The sequence below is a fragment of the Myodes glareolus genome, chromosome 8 (genome assembly GCF_982192425.1).
Source record: "Myodes glareolus chromosome 8, mMyoGla1.1, whole genome shotgun sequence".
Lineage (NCBI taxonomy): Eukaryota > Metazoa > Chordata > Mammalia > Rodentia > Cricetidae > Myodes > Myodes glareolus.
Window position 1 is genome coordinate 32972116 of NC_142033.1, and position 19225 is coordinate 32991340.

The 19225-nt window shown below is 36.3% G+C and overlaps 1 protein-coding gene across 13 annotated transcripts in view; it reads right to left on the bottom strand.

The window, feature by feature from the left end:
• The window catches only part of Fip1l1 (factor interacting with PAPOLA and CPSF1), a 62673-nt gene that overhangs the window by 16330 nt on the left and 27118 nt on the right, over window positions 1-19225 (bottom strand). For 7 of the 13 annotated variants that reach the window (XM_048415151.3, XM_048415142.3, XM_048415145.3 and 4 more), the window contains 3 exons: window positions 17164-17271; window positions 10891-10984; window positions 9525-9681 (listed from right to left, as the gene is read on the bottom strand). In XM_048415151.3, the coding sequence (XP_048271108.3) occupies window positions 9525-9681; window positions 10891-10984; window positions 17164-17271 (359 nt within the window). The remainder of the gene's footprint in view (window positions 1-9524; window positions 9682-10890; window positions 10985-17163; window positions 17272-19225) is intronic. The other 6 variants (XM_048415153.3, XM_048415152.3, XM_048415148.3 and 3 more) reach the window with 1 other exon arrangement.

Consider the following 19225-nt stretch of genomic DNA (forward strand, 5'->3'; position numbering starts at 1 on the left):
AACAGATAGCTCTAACCAAGAATCCCAACTGCAAAGCTAAATAAGGGAAGGCAGGCAGGCAGGAACAGTATGTTTTTATATATACTACTACCTATATATACTATATTTACATTAGTGCAAATATTTAAAACACTACCGACTGTTTCACATTTAATAATGTTTTTAATGTGTAAAACTACTACTAGATCAGTTCCCACTGTGTGATACTTTCATTCATACTTTCATTCTAGTAATGCAATCTAAGTGTGTTTATGAATAACAAGCACTACTCAGCTACACTTACTAAAATGAGAATTAGTGCAAAAATGACACAATTACTAGTCAGGGCCTTCAAAACTTAGTCCTCAAAAGTATGTAAACTGAAAACAAATACAGCAGGCAGATGACCAAGTTAATTCCTCTAAGAGCAATAAAATTACTCTGTTGGTTAGTTTTGTGTCAAATTGAGACAAGCTGGTGTCATTTGGGAAAAGGGACTATCAACTGAGAAAATGTCTCCACAAGACTACTCTATAGGCAAGTCTGATGTGGGAGGACGCAGCTTACTGTGGGTGAGCCCAACCCTGACACCCTGAGTTGTATAAGAAAGCAAGCTGAGCACAGGAGGAAGAAGCCAGTAAGCAGCAAAAACTTTGCTTCAGCTCCTGCCTCCTTGTTCTTGCCTTGCGTTCCTTTGACGATAGACTATGATGTGGAAGAGTAAGTCAAGTAAAAATAAACCCTTTCCTCCCAAAACTGTTTTTGCTCATAGTGTTTTATCACAGTATTAAAAATCCTAACTAAAACAATTATTATCTGCCTTTAACTTTAATCTTACTATAGTAGTATCAAAATCAACTGAAACTAAGAATAGAGTGAAAGAAGAAACATCAGATACAGTTGTCTTTCCAGTTGGTGCCCGTACACCAGAAAACTTGACGCTAGAAAGGGCTCTTCCAGTGAGACTTACTTCCTAAGATTCTACTTCAGTGTAAACACTTGGTCACGGAAAGGACTATGAAGTTGATGAAACATACAACCAATTCCTTAACACTTCCCAGAAACATTTTCAAACAACTAAGGAAGTTTAGCAAATGATATAATAGAAAATCATTTTCACTTAAAAATCTCTAGTATTTAACACTTATTAAAGAAACAAAACAAGAATGTAAGGATGGAAAATTCATTCCCCAAATTCCTTTTTTCTTCCCTGGACAACTCCAATAGACTCAAACATACAAATCAAGTGCTTTGCTTCTTTTATATATGGATGTATATACATGTTTGCATATGTATGTATAATTGCATGTATGTATGTATGTATGTTTTGTTTTGCTCTGAGACAAGGTCTCATTACATAGCCTTGGCTAATCTAAAACTCTCTAGATAAACAATCTGGCCTTGAACTCACAGATATCTACCTGTATCTGCCTTCCAAACTCTGTGGCTAAAGGCCTGTACCACCACCTCTGGCCTTATTTTATTTATCTACAAAAATGATTATTTGCCTGGAAAGCCTTCCCTAGTGATAATATAAGCTTCAGCAAAGTAATTATCCATTCACATCCATGCACTTGCCTGCATCAGAACCACCTGGAGTTTGTGAGCAGATTGCTGGGACATTCTAGAGATTCTCATTCAAAATGTCTAACATAATATAAAAACATATCTGAATTGACAAGAAATCCTCAGGAGATGAAGTTGTTAGCCTGAGAACACTGGATTATAACCCACACTTCTAACCTTATCTTTAAGAGACTCAGTAATACAGATGAAAAGTAAAACCAACTTTAAATTTTTATAAAACAAAGGCATTATTTTCCTAAGACTAAAACACAGCAACAAAATACTGTTAGACACTCAGAGGGGGTAGGAGGATGAACAGAAACAGACAGACAGAATGTTTACCTTTTTCTGTATGTCATGATTATTCCTAAATGTAAAGGGGGTGGCGCACGCCTTTAACCCCAGCAGAGGTAAGAGGATCTTTGTGAGTTCTAGGCCAGCCTGGTCTACAAAACTAGTTCCAGGACAGCCAGGGCTACATACAGAAACCTTTTTCTCGAGGGAGAAAAAAAAGTGGGGGAGGCTAAAATCCAACCTGGGGACTGAGGCGAAGAAACAGAAAGGCTATATTCCTGATAAATATTTAAAAAACAACAAAAAGTGGCCTATACCAGGAATTTCTGTAAAATACTCAAGACACATAAAAAACAAAGCAAAACAAAAACCCCAAAATTATCTTTAAATAAACTTATTTTCATCAGTGATTTGTAGAACCACACTAGGGAGCTTCTGACATGGTTCTATAATAATGCCTTTGCGTACTTGTCTGGTATTTGAATCATCTTCTAAGTGAGGAGGACATCACAGCTATTGTATGACATACACAAGACAAAGCCAGCAAAACTGGTAAGGCCATTTCCATGACTGGGCAAAAAAGGCAGCGATTTCTACTTTGCTAGCAGTCTTCCAATGGTGACCTCAGATGTTGGGGAAAACCACAGCAGTGAGGACTTCAAGCCCTTTCAGCCCACAACCTCGCAAAAAGAAGAACGGGGTGGAAACAGAGGACTTCCTGTGGCCCCTCTGGGTTCTCCTCCCTGCACCCACCACAGGGGTATGCAGAAACACGGTAATTCCCCTCCCAGGGGATCTGACACTCTATTCTGATCTCAACAGGTACCAAGTATGCATGTCACATACACATAAAATAAAAATAACTAAATCTTTTTAAAAAGAAAAAAGAAAGCTGACTTTTATCGAGTGAGTTTAGAGACTAACCTTCCTAGGTTAAATCCTTAGAAACGACTGTGAAGACTGAGAGAAAGGTTCATGTACAGAACTTTTCTACTCCTAGATTCCTAACCCAGACAGTAACAATATGATTTTTAAGCTACTACATTCTAGATAATTTGAAACGTAGTAATAGAAACACAATAATACCTACTTATCTTTTCTCTATTAAGTTCAAAACAAAGGGAAAAGGGGGCAGAATTATGTGAATTCTGTTTCTCACTAAATTCCAAACCCTATTAGTACCATAATGTAAGGCTAGAAAAGCCTGGCAGAAGCTACTTTTACTGTAAGCCAAAGTCGGAAATGTGTATTTTTAAAAATATCATTTAACAGAAATGCTTTACAAATTAGGCACATGAGCATACAGATATACATACACAGAATACTATAAAGTACTGTTTTGCAAGTTGCAAAAGAAAGAAGAAAGTCATTGTAAATGTATGATTTACAATCTATGATCACAAAATTTAAATCAATCGAGTTCCAGCATCTTACCTAAAACACTATCAAAAGCATAAGATTTTATATTTTTTAGTATCACTCAATCTAATTTGTAAAATTTAATTCCTACAGAAAATAAAATTTCATGTTCAATTAAAACATTTGAGAAAAATGCCAATGTTTTAGAGAAAGCTTATAATTGATTTTATCAGATCTAACATGCTAAAATTACTGGACGAACGGAGGAAACAAGGGCAGATAAGAAAGCACACTTCAGCTCTACAAACTGCAATGAAAATGGCACACTGAGGACTTAGCTTACTCAGTACAGTTCCCTGCACAAAACCCTGGGTTTGATCCCAGAACTCCACAAACTGGACATGGTTACAAATGACTGTAAACCTAGCACCATGAAGGTGGAGACAAGAAGAACGGAAGTTTGTTACACAGACCCTATCTTTAAAAAAAAAAAAATTAATTGTGGGGCTCATACCTGTAATCTTAACACTTGGGTATGCAGAGGCAGGAGGACTGCTATTTAAGTCTGAGGTCAACATGGGCTTTCCTTTTTAATGGCATGGCAGACGGCACAAGTGCTTGTTATGGAAGCGTCATACCTGAGACTACAGCTATGTAACAGTGGATAAAGGAGTGCACCTGTGATCCAAATGTGCAGGGAGGCACAGCAGACAGGCAGACCAAGACTACCTGGCCAGCCAGCCTCGCTGAGTGGTCAAGCTCCAGGTGCAGTAAGAGCTGAGAAATCCTGCCTCGAGCTGAGAAATCCTGCCTCACCGAGTAACACAGAGAGCAGCAGAGAAAGACACGTGAAGTGGATCTCTCGCCTCCACAGGATCACACCGTGTGAAGGCTGGTGACACCCAGCCCTACACAATAGACAGCATTATGGTTTGAGTATCCATACAAAAATGGACATGAAAAACTCATCTTAAGCTTTTAACAGCTATGAAATTTACATATAAAACAGAATGTAACCGCAAAGTAAATTAACATTCAAAAGTCTAAATTATAAGTTGTCCCTAAAATTAGTTCAATATCATCAAATTCTTTTTTAGAAACAAAATAAGCCAAACACCAATGGACAAATATGATCACTCCTCTAAAAGCTACCTAGAAAAATAAAATGCAGAGACAGGAAGAATGGAGACCTGGGAATGGATGCAGTGAGTCTTGACGAGGGAGAGAACACGGTGGGGACGGATGATGAAGAGGTTTAGGGACAGTGATGCAACAAAATAAATAACAGTCACAAATGGTTAAAATAATGAACACAAACATTTGACAACAATCATTGACATAAAAAATAAGTTAGCTTAGAGCACCAATCCTACTAATTTTACAGTATTTTATTCTAATTTTCCATTATTTCAAAACTAATGAATCCAGGACATAAGATAATGCAAGCCCAGTAACTGAACGGATTAAAGAATATCTAATTCTGCTCTTTCCAGGTTCCCTGACCTCTGTACTCAGAAGTATCTATGCCCATCACCCTAAAGCGGGAGGAAAAATTCTAAGAGGCTATATTCAATAGTGCATGTGCACAGGCCTGTGGAGCAGCCGTCTTAGCAGGTACAGATCCACAGCAACTTGCTTAGTAAAGAAAACAGACCAGAAACCTGTCTGCCAGTCTGGCATTGTGCAGTTCTATTATTTTCAAGTTAATCACTTAAATTTAAAAACCTCACTAGTATCCATTTCAGGTGTCATTCTAAAACAAATGAGTTTACAGATGGACTGTACTCAAAACAGTACCTTAGAAAGGAAGCATTCAATGTACTAGATACCTGGTTTAAGGGTTCGATTATTACTTTGAAAAGCACAGACCCCTACTAAAGTTTCCCTGAAGCATATTATAGAATCTTCTGATTCATTAGACAGTGAACAGATTGTAAATTACAGAAACCATGACTAATTACTACTTGTTGTCAAATTACTACTACTGTAGTTATATTAAGTATTTTAGCATTTCCAGAAGTCTCTCCATCTATGTCTGAAGTAGCCTCTCCCTCATTCTATGATAGCCAAAAATATTCTGTCCCTCTGTGTTCCTGAGGAGATTTAGTTCACACATGTCTGCAGATGGATGTTTGAGGGAAAGAGAAGACAATATTTCTCCTATCAACTAGTTGACAGTGTCTTGGGAAAGATCTGTTTCTGTTAATTTACATTTTAAAAATATTTTTTAGATGTTATGTATGTGGGTGTTTCATCTAAATACATGTGACACATGCATGCCCAGTACTTTGGGATGTCTGAAGAGAGCATCAGACTCTCTGGAGCTGGAGTCACAGATGATGTGTGCTACCATGTGGGTGCTGGGAACTGAACCCAGGTCTTTTGCAAAAGCAGCAAAAGAGACTGAACCATCTCTCCATACCTATCAAGTCATAATTTTTAAGAACTATTTAAGAACACTCATTATGTGAATATTCTTATAAACTTCCAGCGTTGACTACAAATTTCAACTTCCAAACCAGGGGATGTCTATGAATTTACTTATGCTGTGATAAAAGGTGTAAGGTAGGTCAAATGGTAGTGGTCCACGCCTTTTAACACCAATACTTGGGAGGCAGAGACTGGCAGATCTCTTGAGTTCAAGGCCAGATTAGTCTTATAAATTAGGTCTATTCCAAGCAAATCTAAACATGTAGTCTCATTTTCTTTCTGTTTTTTTAAAGATCATTTATTTATTTATTTATTTATTTATTTATTTATTTATTTATTATGTATACTGTGTTCTGTCTGCATGTTTGCCTGCACACCAGAAGAGGGCATCAGATTTCATCATAGATGGTTGTTAGCCACCATGTGGTTGCTGGGAATTGAATTCAGGACCCCTGGAAGAGAGCGGTCAATGCTTTTAATCTCTGAGTCATCTCTCCATCCCCATCACTTTATTTTCTTAATAAGAAAAAACTATTAACATCCAAAAATATGGACATATCATTACTATATCTGTATAATATTTAGAGAGAATTTTATGAAAAATTACCATTAAAATAAATTTAAAGAAAGTCTCAAAGGGATTTTCCTCCTTTATATTTCCAAAAATAAATTTTTTTAAAACAGGGTGTTTAAGAAAAACAAAGTACCTTTCAAGAGACAGTACCTGAAGAGACTCTAGCCGACCCAGCTTTCTTTTACAAGGCACATGTGATTCTACAGTGGCTTCAATCCCAGTGACTGCAGAACCACAGGGTAGTTCTACAGAAAACGGCACCTAAACATCCTGCTCTCACTTAGCTGGTGAGTGCCTACAAATCCACATATTCAGCTGTGCAAAACTGAGTGAATGCACTACCTGGCAATCTGAAAGTCACACATGGTGCATGGAAACATAAACATGTGACTGGCTAGTTTTATCGCTAACATACTCAGGGAATGCAAAGTGTATACATAAGACTCACACTGTGGGAGACACAGACTTATACATGTGGGAACAGCACACACAACAGTAAAAATAGGACCAATTCAGATGGAATGAACTGATAACTCCAGGTAGCAAACTACTTAAACAAGGAAGGAAAGCAGGAAACTGAGCATTAAGTTTATAATTAGACTAATCTACAGGGAAAAAAAAAAATCAATGGTACTATATAGTACAATTTCACAGATAACCTGAACATTATTCAAAGACTTGTTACCTTTATAAAAATTATCTATTTTGGGGCTGAAGAGATGGCTCAAAGGTTAAGAGTTGGCCGCACTTTCAGAGGTCCTGAGTTCAATTCTCAGCAACCACATTGTGGCTCACAGCCAGCTAGAATGAGATCTGGTGTCCTCTTCTGTCATGTAGACATGCATGCAGATAAAACACTGTATACAAAATAAATCTTTAAAAAAAATTATCTATTTTACTTTCATTTGATTTATTTTGTATGTAGGAGGGTTGGTAGACGTAGGGAGTCAACCAGACGTCAAGAAGTCAGTTCTCTCCTTTTACATGTGAATCCTAGAACCAAATTCAGATCATCAGGCTTGGTAACAAGTGCCTAACCCAGTGAGCCATTGTTTCAGCTTAATACTATTGTTAATATAAAAAAGTGTAAAATGGCAAGAAATTAGTGTAATTTTACCATCTGATAAAATGAAAAACTTCCCTTGCCTATCACCATATCCTACAGTCTCCTAGTATTCTGTAACAGCAAAGTACTCTTCACTACTTCATACCTTCCCTTTTGCTGTCTTGGTAAATGTGTCTTAATCATACATATAAAAATGTTAGCCATATGAGGATATTGCACTATTAGTAAATAACATTTTTTTTAATTTTTCTCAGTCACATGCATCTGGAAAACATTATGCTAAGTGAATCAAAATAGATACAAGAAGTCTAACACTGAATGGATGAACTCACATGTGAAATCTAACACAAACTCAGAGAAATGCAGAGTAGAACAGAAATTAACAGAAGCTGGGATGAGAGCTGGAAATGGGAAATGTTGTTCGCGAGGGTACAAAGTTTAGTCTTATACATTTACTATACAGCATATACTACAGTTAATTACAACTATTTATTTCAAAATAGCTTAAAGAAAAGATTTTGAGGCTAGAGAGATGGTTCAGCTGTTAAGAGGACATGCTGCTGTTGCAGAGGACCTGAATTCAGTTCCCAGGACCTATTCAGGCAGTTCACAGCAGCATGTACCTCCAGCTGTAGAGGGATCTGGACCTCTGGCCTCTACAGACACGTGAACATATGTGCATGTACCCACACACAGACACACATGAATATATGAATATATATGTAAATTCAAAATCTTTAAATGATAGATTATAAGTAGTTTTATCATAAATATGGTGAATAGTAAAATGAAGGCATGTTAATAAGCTTAAAATTATTCCATAATGAAAATACATAAATCAAGACACATTGTGGGGCTGGGGAGATAGCTCGAGCACTGACTGTTCTTCCACAGGACCTGGGTTCAATCCCCAGCACCCATATGGCAACTCACAACTGTCTGTAACTCCAGTTCCCGGGGATCCAACACCCTCACACGGACATACTTGCAAGCAAAATATCAATACACATTAAAATAAATGAATTTAAAAAAAAAAACACTGAGCATCACAAACAAATGCACTATTTGTTGATTACAACAAAGAGGGCCCTAAGAGAGACACACATGGATCTAATCTATATGGGAAGTAGAAAGAATTTTAGTATTAATAAAGAACTTTAGTACTTCACTATTTTGCATCTTTTCACCTTTTTTTCTTCTCGAGAATAAGGGTTTCATTTAAGAAGCACATATCATTATGAATCACCTAAGTCCCTTTCATCTGGTTAATTCTCAACAAAGACTCAAGAGTCACAGGTCTAGTCTAAGCTGGACTGTGTTCCGTCTGTTTAGAAACACTACCTTGGAGAGGAACATTCGTCCAATTGCATTGGCCTCTACTCCAAAATAACAGATTTGTCTCAGACCATTTCTCATAATATTTTCTCATTTTATTTCAGAGCTGAAGTGAGAATAAAGGCCTGTAAGGTGCTAAGGACACAGGGCAGGCGGAGTAGCTGACAATGCAGGTCAGGGATAAGCACTAGGGAAGAAGCAGGCTGGCTCTGGACTGAACACAACAGACACCTAATAGCAGGCGGCTGTCACAGTACAAGAGTAAGTAAGAGCCACACGTATTGAGTAAAAAGAGAAGGCAAATTCTAAGGCATGCTTCCTTACAATCCAAGGGACCTGAAAACAGTTTCCACTTACTACTGGCATTCTCCCTAGGGAGACTGTAATTTAAATGTCAATCAAGCTGTATTACTTGTATTACTAATGCTCTGAGTTTCCTACTCTCAAAAGTAGTTAAAAACATAACAACATTGAATTTCTGTGTTGTTTAAAGAAATAAACATTAAACACCCAAGACTCAATGGTCATCTTCTAAATGGAACCTATCACACAGATTCTGATCACTAGAATAATTCCAATCTCACAATATATCATTTTTTGGACCTATTTAATTCTAAGAGAAAGTTTAGAACCTTTTTCAGTACAAATCAATACACTAATAGCATCTTCAATTTGTGGCTATTATTACAGTCAAGGTCAATATTATTATCTGTTTATTCTTTTCTACTTTAAAATATTATCTCTGCTATACTAAAATAACAAGATATAATAAATACAAGAATAAATAACAAGATTCAGTGTGAATCTACTGAAGATAAAATGTTACTTTTAATGTAGAATAATTAACCAAAAGTAGTATTTCCGGATCCAGACCAAAGTAAAGGAACACTAGGTAGTGAAAGGCCTCTCCCCGCTTCCTACCTGGGGGTGGGATCAGAGGAGGAGCAGTGCTGACAGTTGGAGGAGGTGGAAGAAATGGAGGCGGTGGAAGGTGAGTAGGAGGAGCCCCTGGCGGGAAAAACGGAGGTGGTTTGCTGAAATTGTTGTCCACTTCAGTAGCAGATCTGTCAGAAAGGACCTAAAAAGTAAAGCATAATTCATCAGCACGCTAAGTAAATGTTGAGTCGTTTAGTCAGCTCACTTCATTCATTCTAAAAAGGGAAAAAAAGGCACCTTTGATCTCACATACGGGACGGGTAATATTTCTAAGCCATGTGTGTTATATGTACATATTTGAGTACAAGCTCATACACCTACTTTTTAAAATATTCATACTCAAAGCCTAGGATTAAAAACTAGACTACCAAAAATGTTTTCAGTAAGAATTAATAAAGCATTTCAGGCTATAAACAAACACTTCATAAACACAATACAGCAAATACCACACTTTAATCTCCGGCAAAGTTCAAGTGCTGGAGTTAGTTACAGTCAGTATAGTTTACACCCTAAGAAATTCACATGCAAGTAGGCAGGCATATGAGGACCTAATCTCTCTATATGGAAAGTGTTAAGCATTTATTAACAGGTGGAACATAAGCAGTTATGAATGTAAATAACTTTTCATGTGAGCCTCTGTTAAGAGCAAAAGTTCCCAACGAAAAAGAATGCAGTGTTGACTGTGTGACTAGCTAAGAACAAGAAAATCCAAACTTACTAAAGCAATGCAGGAAGGTGACCTCCACAAATTGGGATGTCTAACAGTCATATGACAGATTCTGATATGCAATGAGGTTAATAGCAAAACAAGCTAATGCAATATATATTTACACTCCCAAATTCTTACTAAAACATACTATTTAAATATGTTAATTTTTATTATTTTTTTCTACATTTCAGTACAATAATTTTCTGAGTATTTACTCATTATCTAGTAAAATTGGAAATCATCTCAAGAAATCTTAACATTTCAATGGTAAGAAGAACTATCTTCTATGTTTACAAAAATTACCTTTAAAAATGTTTTTAAAAAAAGCACATTTTATATACTTTATTGACAATAAACAGCTAGGTGGTAGAGCTCTAGATTATTTCCCCTTCATTTTGTTTTCAATGAGATTATACGGTATTGTTCATAACAAGCAAAGGAAAATTTCACTCACAGGAACTGAGAGGTTATAAATTCTAAATGGAAAGCATTTCCAATAAGTTTAAGTAACGCTGAAGGTTTTGCATATGAAATCCCTTCATAACAATGAAAGCAACTAACTGACTAGCAGTTCAGGGGTATACATACATACATTGCATTGATGAAACTAGACTACAGAACAGTTGATTTTAAATACAAAACCTGTATATTGCTGTTTTCGTTTGCCCGCCGTCTTCCTTCTACTCGGCTGATGGTTATTGTTTGACCAATGACGTCAATTGCACCGGGCAATCTCCTGAAACACAACAGTTGAAGCAATTTAGTTTCATCTAATTAGATGATTGAAGAATAGAAACATTAACAAATAAACAGCCTTTATGATGTACTTTTAAAATAAAAATTTATTGAAAGAATTTCTCTGAAGTAGATTCTTCTCACTACTTTGCAATTTGATATTTAAAAAATATCACTTTACTAAAGTAGTTTGCAAACATTTATCTTTGTGGAATAGAATCAGATAGTAAATGCTAGACCATTTGCAATAAAATGTGTGAAGCACTACAATTCCAACAAGTAATTCTATTCCTCAAACACTTGGAGTTCTCCAGAAGGGCTAGAAAAGAGATCATGGTCATTTTCACACACAAACACACCTCATAGTGCTATAGTCTAGGCTTTGAGATCTTAAAAGAAAAAAGGAAACCACGTTTTCCCTTCTAGTGACTCTCCTTTAGGCTAACACTCTAAGCACTCAGAAGCCTGGCTTACCTGTCATTGCTATGTACGATCCCTCTCAAATTTGAGAGGTAAGGATAAATTATCTACCAGAAACCATGCTACAAACCTAACAGAGACACTCAATAGGGTAATTTTTTTAAATAAAAGCTATTATGTAGTTGAGGAAGGACTTTTAAGAGCATATATGCTGAACAAGAAAGAGGAAATCACTTGCAGAAACAGGCTATGAAATGTGGATGCAAGAAGTGTTTTGCTTTTCAGTACTAACAATTCACACTCTAAACTTCACAGAAGAAAAAATCCTTAAAAGAAATCTATTAAAGGTGAAAGAAACAAATACAAAACAAAATTAGGGTATATTTGTTGTATGGTAACAACAAAGTGCAGAGTACAATTAATTGACATAATAATTGGATGGTAAAACTAATTTTCATATCTGAAACCTTCTAACCTCATGCACTACATGTGCTTCTTTCAATCACCTCTGAAAACATGAGGGCTTTTCTGGAAATAATGCATTAGCAAATTTGTTTCCAGTAACTATTATTTAACAGCCCTGAGAATAAGGAGAGCCCATCATTGAAGTGCACAAGGATATCAGGGATGTCATCCACATATAAGCCAGGATGCTTCACTGTCTTCTACACCAGCCTCGACCCTCTAGTAAAAAGCTCAGATACAAACCAATGTCAGTAATGAGTAAGGCTGACTCACTCCTGCACTTTTAAAACAACAAAACAACATTCAAGCCTTTCTAACTGTATGTGAATCACTGACTTCCTAGCATCCTCATAAAAGCAATGAGCAAGAGTCGTACACAAATTGTAGAGACATTCTGTTTAAAGATTTATTTTCATTTTTACTCAGTGCTGCGCAGGTACCCACGCAGGCCAAAATAAAAGTGTTAGATTCCGGGGAGGTGGAGTTCTGTAGTTACAGGCAGCTCACAGCCACAGGATATGAGGTGCTGGGAATCAAACACCAATCCTTTGCAAGAGCAGCAAGTTCTTATAACCACTGAGCCTGAGATTCATAGAACTTAATATCCTCCGCTATAACTGGAGAAATACCCAGACTTTTATATATAGGGGAAAAATCCAAACACGTGGGAAGCAAAGAGTTCTCCAATTTACACCCCAATTTGTACCTTAAAATAATACAAAACTATGCAGATCAACTGCTTCCTGTTAAAACATGTACCCTCTGCCCTTGGATTCCTACAACTCTAAGATGTGGTATTTATTTCCTCACCATTTACAACCACCAAAATCTACTTCCTTTCCTACTCTTCCCCACCACAGCATTGGTCCCTCTCCCAGTTCTGAAGCGTATTCCCATCAAAAGCATTCTACCACGTTTGTTTAGATTTGCAGTTTGGACTGTGAGTTTCCTGACTCAATAAAGGCATCCACTGGAAAGTAAGCCTCAATACAAGATGTACTTTGTTGTGGAGATGACTGTTAACAAACTGTCTCTTAGCATTGATCACCAGAATTTTCAATTTTAAGAAGTCCAGGAATATCAGGAGGGAAGCATGCAGCTCTTTGACTTTACCTAAATGAAGAGCATAATTAGTTTTCTCGCCTTTAAGTGGAATAATCACAAGAAATTCAAGATAGCAAATAAAAGCAAAACAGGGGAGAAGTTAGTCTTCAGAACACACCCCCAACGGAGGTCCAAAACACTGCAGTTGCCTCCATTCCATAAGACCTCCTTGCCCAGGTTTTTGGAAAAAAAAAAAAAAAGAAAAAAAAAAACTAATTCACTTTTATTATAATGAATTTGACATTTTGTTCACAAGTGGATTATGACATATTCATAGATGTAGCAAAGTAAACAAAAGTAACATGTAACACAATGGAATAATTTAAAATTCCATTAGTTCTGAGCCACATTATGGGTGAATACACTGAGTCACATTAGTCCCTGACTAATGTGGTCCCCATCAACTTTCCCACCCCACCATCCTGAGGATTAAACCCAGGGCCTCAAGTTATGCTAGTTCTCTACCAACTCTCCAGGAAAATTCTCAGCAGTGCTGCACTACAAGAGCTGCCGGAACGCAAATGTCCACATGGTGCATCTAGGCTCACCCGGCTCCAAACCTGCTCAGTAATGCCGAGTCCGCTATTGCTATTAACACAACTCTTAATATTAGACTCAACCGTATGGTAAAAAGCAGAGACAGAAACTAACCACTCTGGATATCTGAGTTTATCTACAGCTTTATCTACAGCTTAAGTAGGCTCTTGTTCATAAGAGTTTCTATCTTGCAGATGTCCTACAACTATGAAATCATCTCTGAAATCGAATTAAAATGTCTTACTTTGATGATTCTGATGTCCCAGAAAGAATAAAGGGCAGCTAATAAAGATAAAACTGGAATTTCTTAATGGCATCTAGAGGTCAAACTAAGATACAGACAGAAGCTATTTGCAATCTCTGTCATCATTTTATGTCTAAGCTAAACACTTACCAGGAAGGGGAAAGGGACTCTAGTGCACAGCTATTAAGTGGGCATGATAAACAGCATTAGTCTGCAGATGGCTTGTTGGGAATTCTAGAACTTGTATTAACTGAGTACTTTAATTATATTTACAACATAACTTATGATACAACAACCATTATTTGCATTTTTATATATGAGAATACAGAGCAAACCTATACCCAATGAATTCTTTTTGGAAGAAAGTATAAAAGATTGCAGTAATTTTTAAATTTTATTGATAATAAAACAAACAAAAAATATGTTTTGCCTAAAAAATTCAGAACATATATTTTACATTAAAAAAATGGAGTTTTGGAAAAGGATGCTTACTATAAATGAAAAATACAATATTAAAAGCAAACATAATTTCCTTAAAAAAAGCATAATGACAAAACCTAACAAATACCACTTAGAACCACCAAACTGACTGGCACTCAGAAATGAATTGCAACCATATGCTTTAAAAAGTACCAAAACCAGACAAAATTTGCGTATCTGTATGATAAAAGCAAAAGTATATTTCACAGACCCACTCTCATGCTGTGTAAAGCACAACAGACCAGGTGAGCCCAACAAAGGTAAAGTTTCATCTAAGGAAGAGCGAACGTTCTTAACTAGCATGCATCTCTTTCTAAGGATCCAAACCCAAGTAGATAATATGTGCGTGTAAAATGCAGATGGGACCACTGTGTGAAGTCAAGTTTACAAATGAGTCATCTCTACAAAGAAAATCCAGAACACTATCTAGCTTTATATTTATAGTCTGAGGGTTTTTTCATAAGAGTTCCTAATAAAAATTAGGCAACAGACATTTGAAAGATTTGTTCTCTCAGAAAAAAATAGCATTTGAGATTTTCTTATATTAAAACAATAGATTTATTTATTTTATATGTACAGATGCTTATCCTGCATGCTTATCTGTACACCATGTGTGTGGTGCCTATAAAGGCAGAAGATGGGGTACGATGCCCTGAAACCAGAGTTAGACCGTTGTGAGCCTCCACTGGGTGCTGTGAACTGAACCCACATCCTGTCCAAGACCAACAAGTGAACTTAACCACTGAACCATCTCTCCAACCCCAACGTCTGAATTTCCATATGACCGAATAAAAGACAGATGTAGCCAGTTGTCTCAATCAAGTCATATATCTAAACATATAGCTGTAACCTCTCTTGAGCTACTGTAGGAAAGAATGAACGGACACACAAGACAACTTACATGCACGAATGGGGATATGAGGGATATCTTAGATGGTATGAAGAGCACAAACAAAAGAAGAATGTAGAGAAAGTATTGTGTAGGATGTCTATGTAAAATATCTACCATATAGCTTGCAAATGAAAACACATAATACCCTTCTGAAAGCAGCTGGCCATCAAAGCCAGAAATTATAAATGAACATTACATAAAGGACTAAGTGAGGCTATAAATGTTACCCAATGCCAGCTCTCAGTATAGCTACATCTATCATTCTATCGCAAAACTCCATTGCAAGCTAGCATTTGATTCGAATCAAGTCTCTAAGTCAATCTGGGAGGTAATTTTGTTGGCCAGGATAAATATAAATTCAATTATTATGCACTACATCAAATTATTATATAGAAATATCACTAATACAAGTATTAAAATTCTGAATTACATTTCATTGCTAACAATATGAAAAACATCATTCTATTTGACTCCACATATCAAAACTAACTTTACTTAAAATATAATCTCAAATTTCTCTTAATTCCACATGTAAAATTTTACTGTCATTTAAGTACAATTAAAATTTGTCACTGAAGACTATTGAAATAAGTTATTTTATCACTCTTCTTTTAATCTACTGTGTATTTTGATGGGCTTTATTTATTTAATGTGTAAGAGTGTTTGTGTGCACACATGTCTGTGCATTACATGCATGCCTGGCACCCACAGAGGTCAGAAGAAAGCATCAATTGCCTAGAACTGAAGTGACAGTGTGTGCTGGAAACTAAGCCTGTAACACCAGTAAGTGCTTTTCATCTCAGAGCCATCTCTTCAGCACCCAACACTGTTTTTATTCTTAACCCACCAAAAATCACACACATAAAATTGTTCTCAAAATTTTTACCTTATTGGTTATACCTATACCAGTAGTTAGGGTATTTTTTTAAAAGTCAAAATACTGTTTTTGACATGAATGCCTACTTTTTTATTTGACATGAATACTTACTCTTTTCTAATGGCAAACCTCAAACTGACTAGAAATTTTTACAATTCACTAAGAATATATAATTAAGCTTTTACAGGGAAAAAACTATGGAAATCAAACTTTCTTTTGATAGTGTTGCCCCCTTGCTTTTTGAAAAATGCTACAAACAAAAGCATCTGCCATAATTTACATATCTAAAAGCTTTTAAACAAAAGTGATTAAAATCAAACCACCACAAGATCATCAGTACATGATTTAGACATAGTAAACATAAAATTCTTCAACAACACAAAACAAAGCCAAACAACAAAATTAGTCCTTGTTTGGTTGTAATTATTTAAATCTCAAAGGGCATGTTAAAATTATCCTGGTCCATACATCTGAGTCATATACTAAAATAATCATCTCTCGTACTATCGTTGGCAATGCATCCTATGGACAGCACTGCTCAGCTCACTGTATCCTTCAGGAATGAAGTTATTCCCATTTCACAGACTTAGAGAAATTGTAGTGTGTGTCTATGGCTGTACACAATGTAAATACAAAATTTAGAACATGAATCAAAATTCTATGGATGGTGGGATCATGAGTTAGCCAGTTAACAAGAGAAATGGTACAACCTAGGGCAGTTGGTAGACAACTTTATAGGAAGAGCAGGCTTATACACTGTAGCTGGATAGAATTAGAAAGATTCTGTGGAGTCAAATTTTGCAAGTCCCAAAGCAAGTTCAGAAAGTTACACTTCATGTATAAGCAGTGAAAAATAGCTGAGAATATCATAAAAAGATGTAAAAGAGCAAAGAATTAACATGCAACAAGGGCGGAGAGAAAAATAAATTCAGAACACCCATTAGTGTGGTTCAATGTAACAATTACATAATATAAAAGGCCAAAAGGATGAGGAAGACACATGCTGGGTCTCAGTAAATGCCTCAATTGCAATCTGAAAAAGCATCATTGGGGAAAAATATGGTATAGTCTCAAAACTAATTACCTTATTATATACTAAGAGACAAAATAAAACCAATGATCTAAAGATGAGGAAGTAGCCAATGTTTAAATCAGCCTTACCTTAGATCAGGTGACTCGGCCCTCCCATATCGATCCTGCCACTTCCCAACGCTTGAACTGGCTTTTCTGGAGGCAGTACTTGTCTGAGACTGAGAAGAGGTGCTGTTTCTGGTGAGATAAATTTTCTGTGTTTTTTCTTACATACTGTTGTCTCTAGCCCCCCTCGTTCTGTTTACTTTTCCTTGGCATGCTTTTTCTCAGGTGCTCTGGTATGTTCCTACAGTACCATTCTTTTATGTCATAAAGTGCTTGCTGTAGAACAATGACTGGAGGCATTTTAATCTAGATGTTATTCAATTTAGATGTTATCTGATCAACTCTAGAACACTGTTAGAAAAACTTTTCAACATAGTATGGTGTCAAGATGGAGAAACGAAAAAAGAATCAAGGCTATGCCCAAAAAATTATCAAGAAACAAATTCTGTGCCTTTATGAATGAATAACAATCTCTGCCATTTCATAAAATCTCAATCAAAACTCATAATGTTTCCTCTTTGCTCTTCAATAACACATAGTTATCAGTACAACCAGTTAACAGTAGGGCTCTGATTTATTTCTTAAAACCTATGAAAAACTAAATTTTTATAAGAATAAGAATATTTCATAAGAATATTTCATAAGAATAACTCTTTCCATTTAAATTTCCAGCTATTTAATCCGAGTGACATGCTACATACGAAGTTTAGCTAGGCACAAAGGCACTCAGAAGGCTGAGACAGGAAGATCACCACAGAAAAAACCCTGTCATAAAAATAAGTACAGCTATTTCTATTCTTGCCAATCCTGTGAAAGATCAACGTTCTTTCAAAGCTACTAAAAATGCATGTTTCTAAGTCTACTTCTGGAAACAAATATCCAGGAAAAATGAACTACAAATGAGCTGAAGTGAGCCTGGCTGGAGCAACAACTGCACAGACACCACTGGAGAGCCTTCCCTGACGACGGCTTTGCTCCGTATCCCACATGTAGGAAAAGAAACTCTTTCACAGTCAGAGAGGAGAAGAAATGCTAAAAGTGAGCAGGCTAAAAGAACCAACTAACACTATAGCACGTGTATAGATGGTTTCGCCATTCATCCTCAGTCTAAAACAGAACACAAAGAACTGCTAATTCCTGAACTCTATTCTAATTGTGTGTGTCTTAATGGCTAAGCAGAAACTCCAAATCTATTAGGACTGTATTTGATTATGAATCAAATGAGTAATATACTGAAGCTGTTGGGAGTCAGATTATCACCATGAGAAAGAGAGTGTGATGTCAAACTGGATGTCAAAGAAACATGATTTCACAACTAAAACTTTATTTAAAAATATGCAAGTGACACTTTCATATTAAAATTGCTATCTTTCCTCCTAGCCTTTAAGTGCTAAAAAGGCCCTGAAAAGAAATGACACCCCAGTACAATGAGCACGGCTACCAGCCTGATCTTGCTTTTAAACTAGTATTTCCTCCGAAGAGGGGATGTTTTGAGAAGAAATCAGAAGTACAAGATGAGCCCGAAATACTCTGCTAACACCAAAAAGTAGAGCTTATACATACATACATACATACATACATACACACGTACATAGTCAAAAGCAATTTTGAAGAGACCCCACCAACCAAATTTGGAAAAATTGAATCATCAAAACAATTTACTGTATATATAAAAATCACACAATAAAATTCACACACCATAAACACAAATAAATCAAACTTTTAAGCCCCCCCCCACATTCTTTTACACCTAAGAATTAATGCATTTAGCGAGGCAATGTTGGTAATACCTGTACTGGAGAGGGTGAGGTGGAAGGACTGTGGGTTTAGAGCTGGCCTCAGCTACATAGTAAAATCTTGTTTCAAAAAATTGAAAAGCAGGAGTTGGAGAGATGGTTCAACAGTTAAGAGCACTTGTTGCTCCTTTCAGATAACCCAAGTTTGGTTCTTAGCACCCATAAGGTGTCTCACTAACACCTTTAACTCCACTCCAGGGGATCCAGCACCCTCTTCTTGCCTCCTCAGGAACTAGATATAATGTGGTACATGCAGACAAAACACTCATAAAAGCAAAGAATGAATAGAT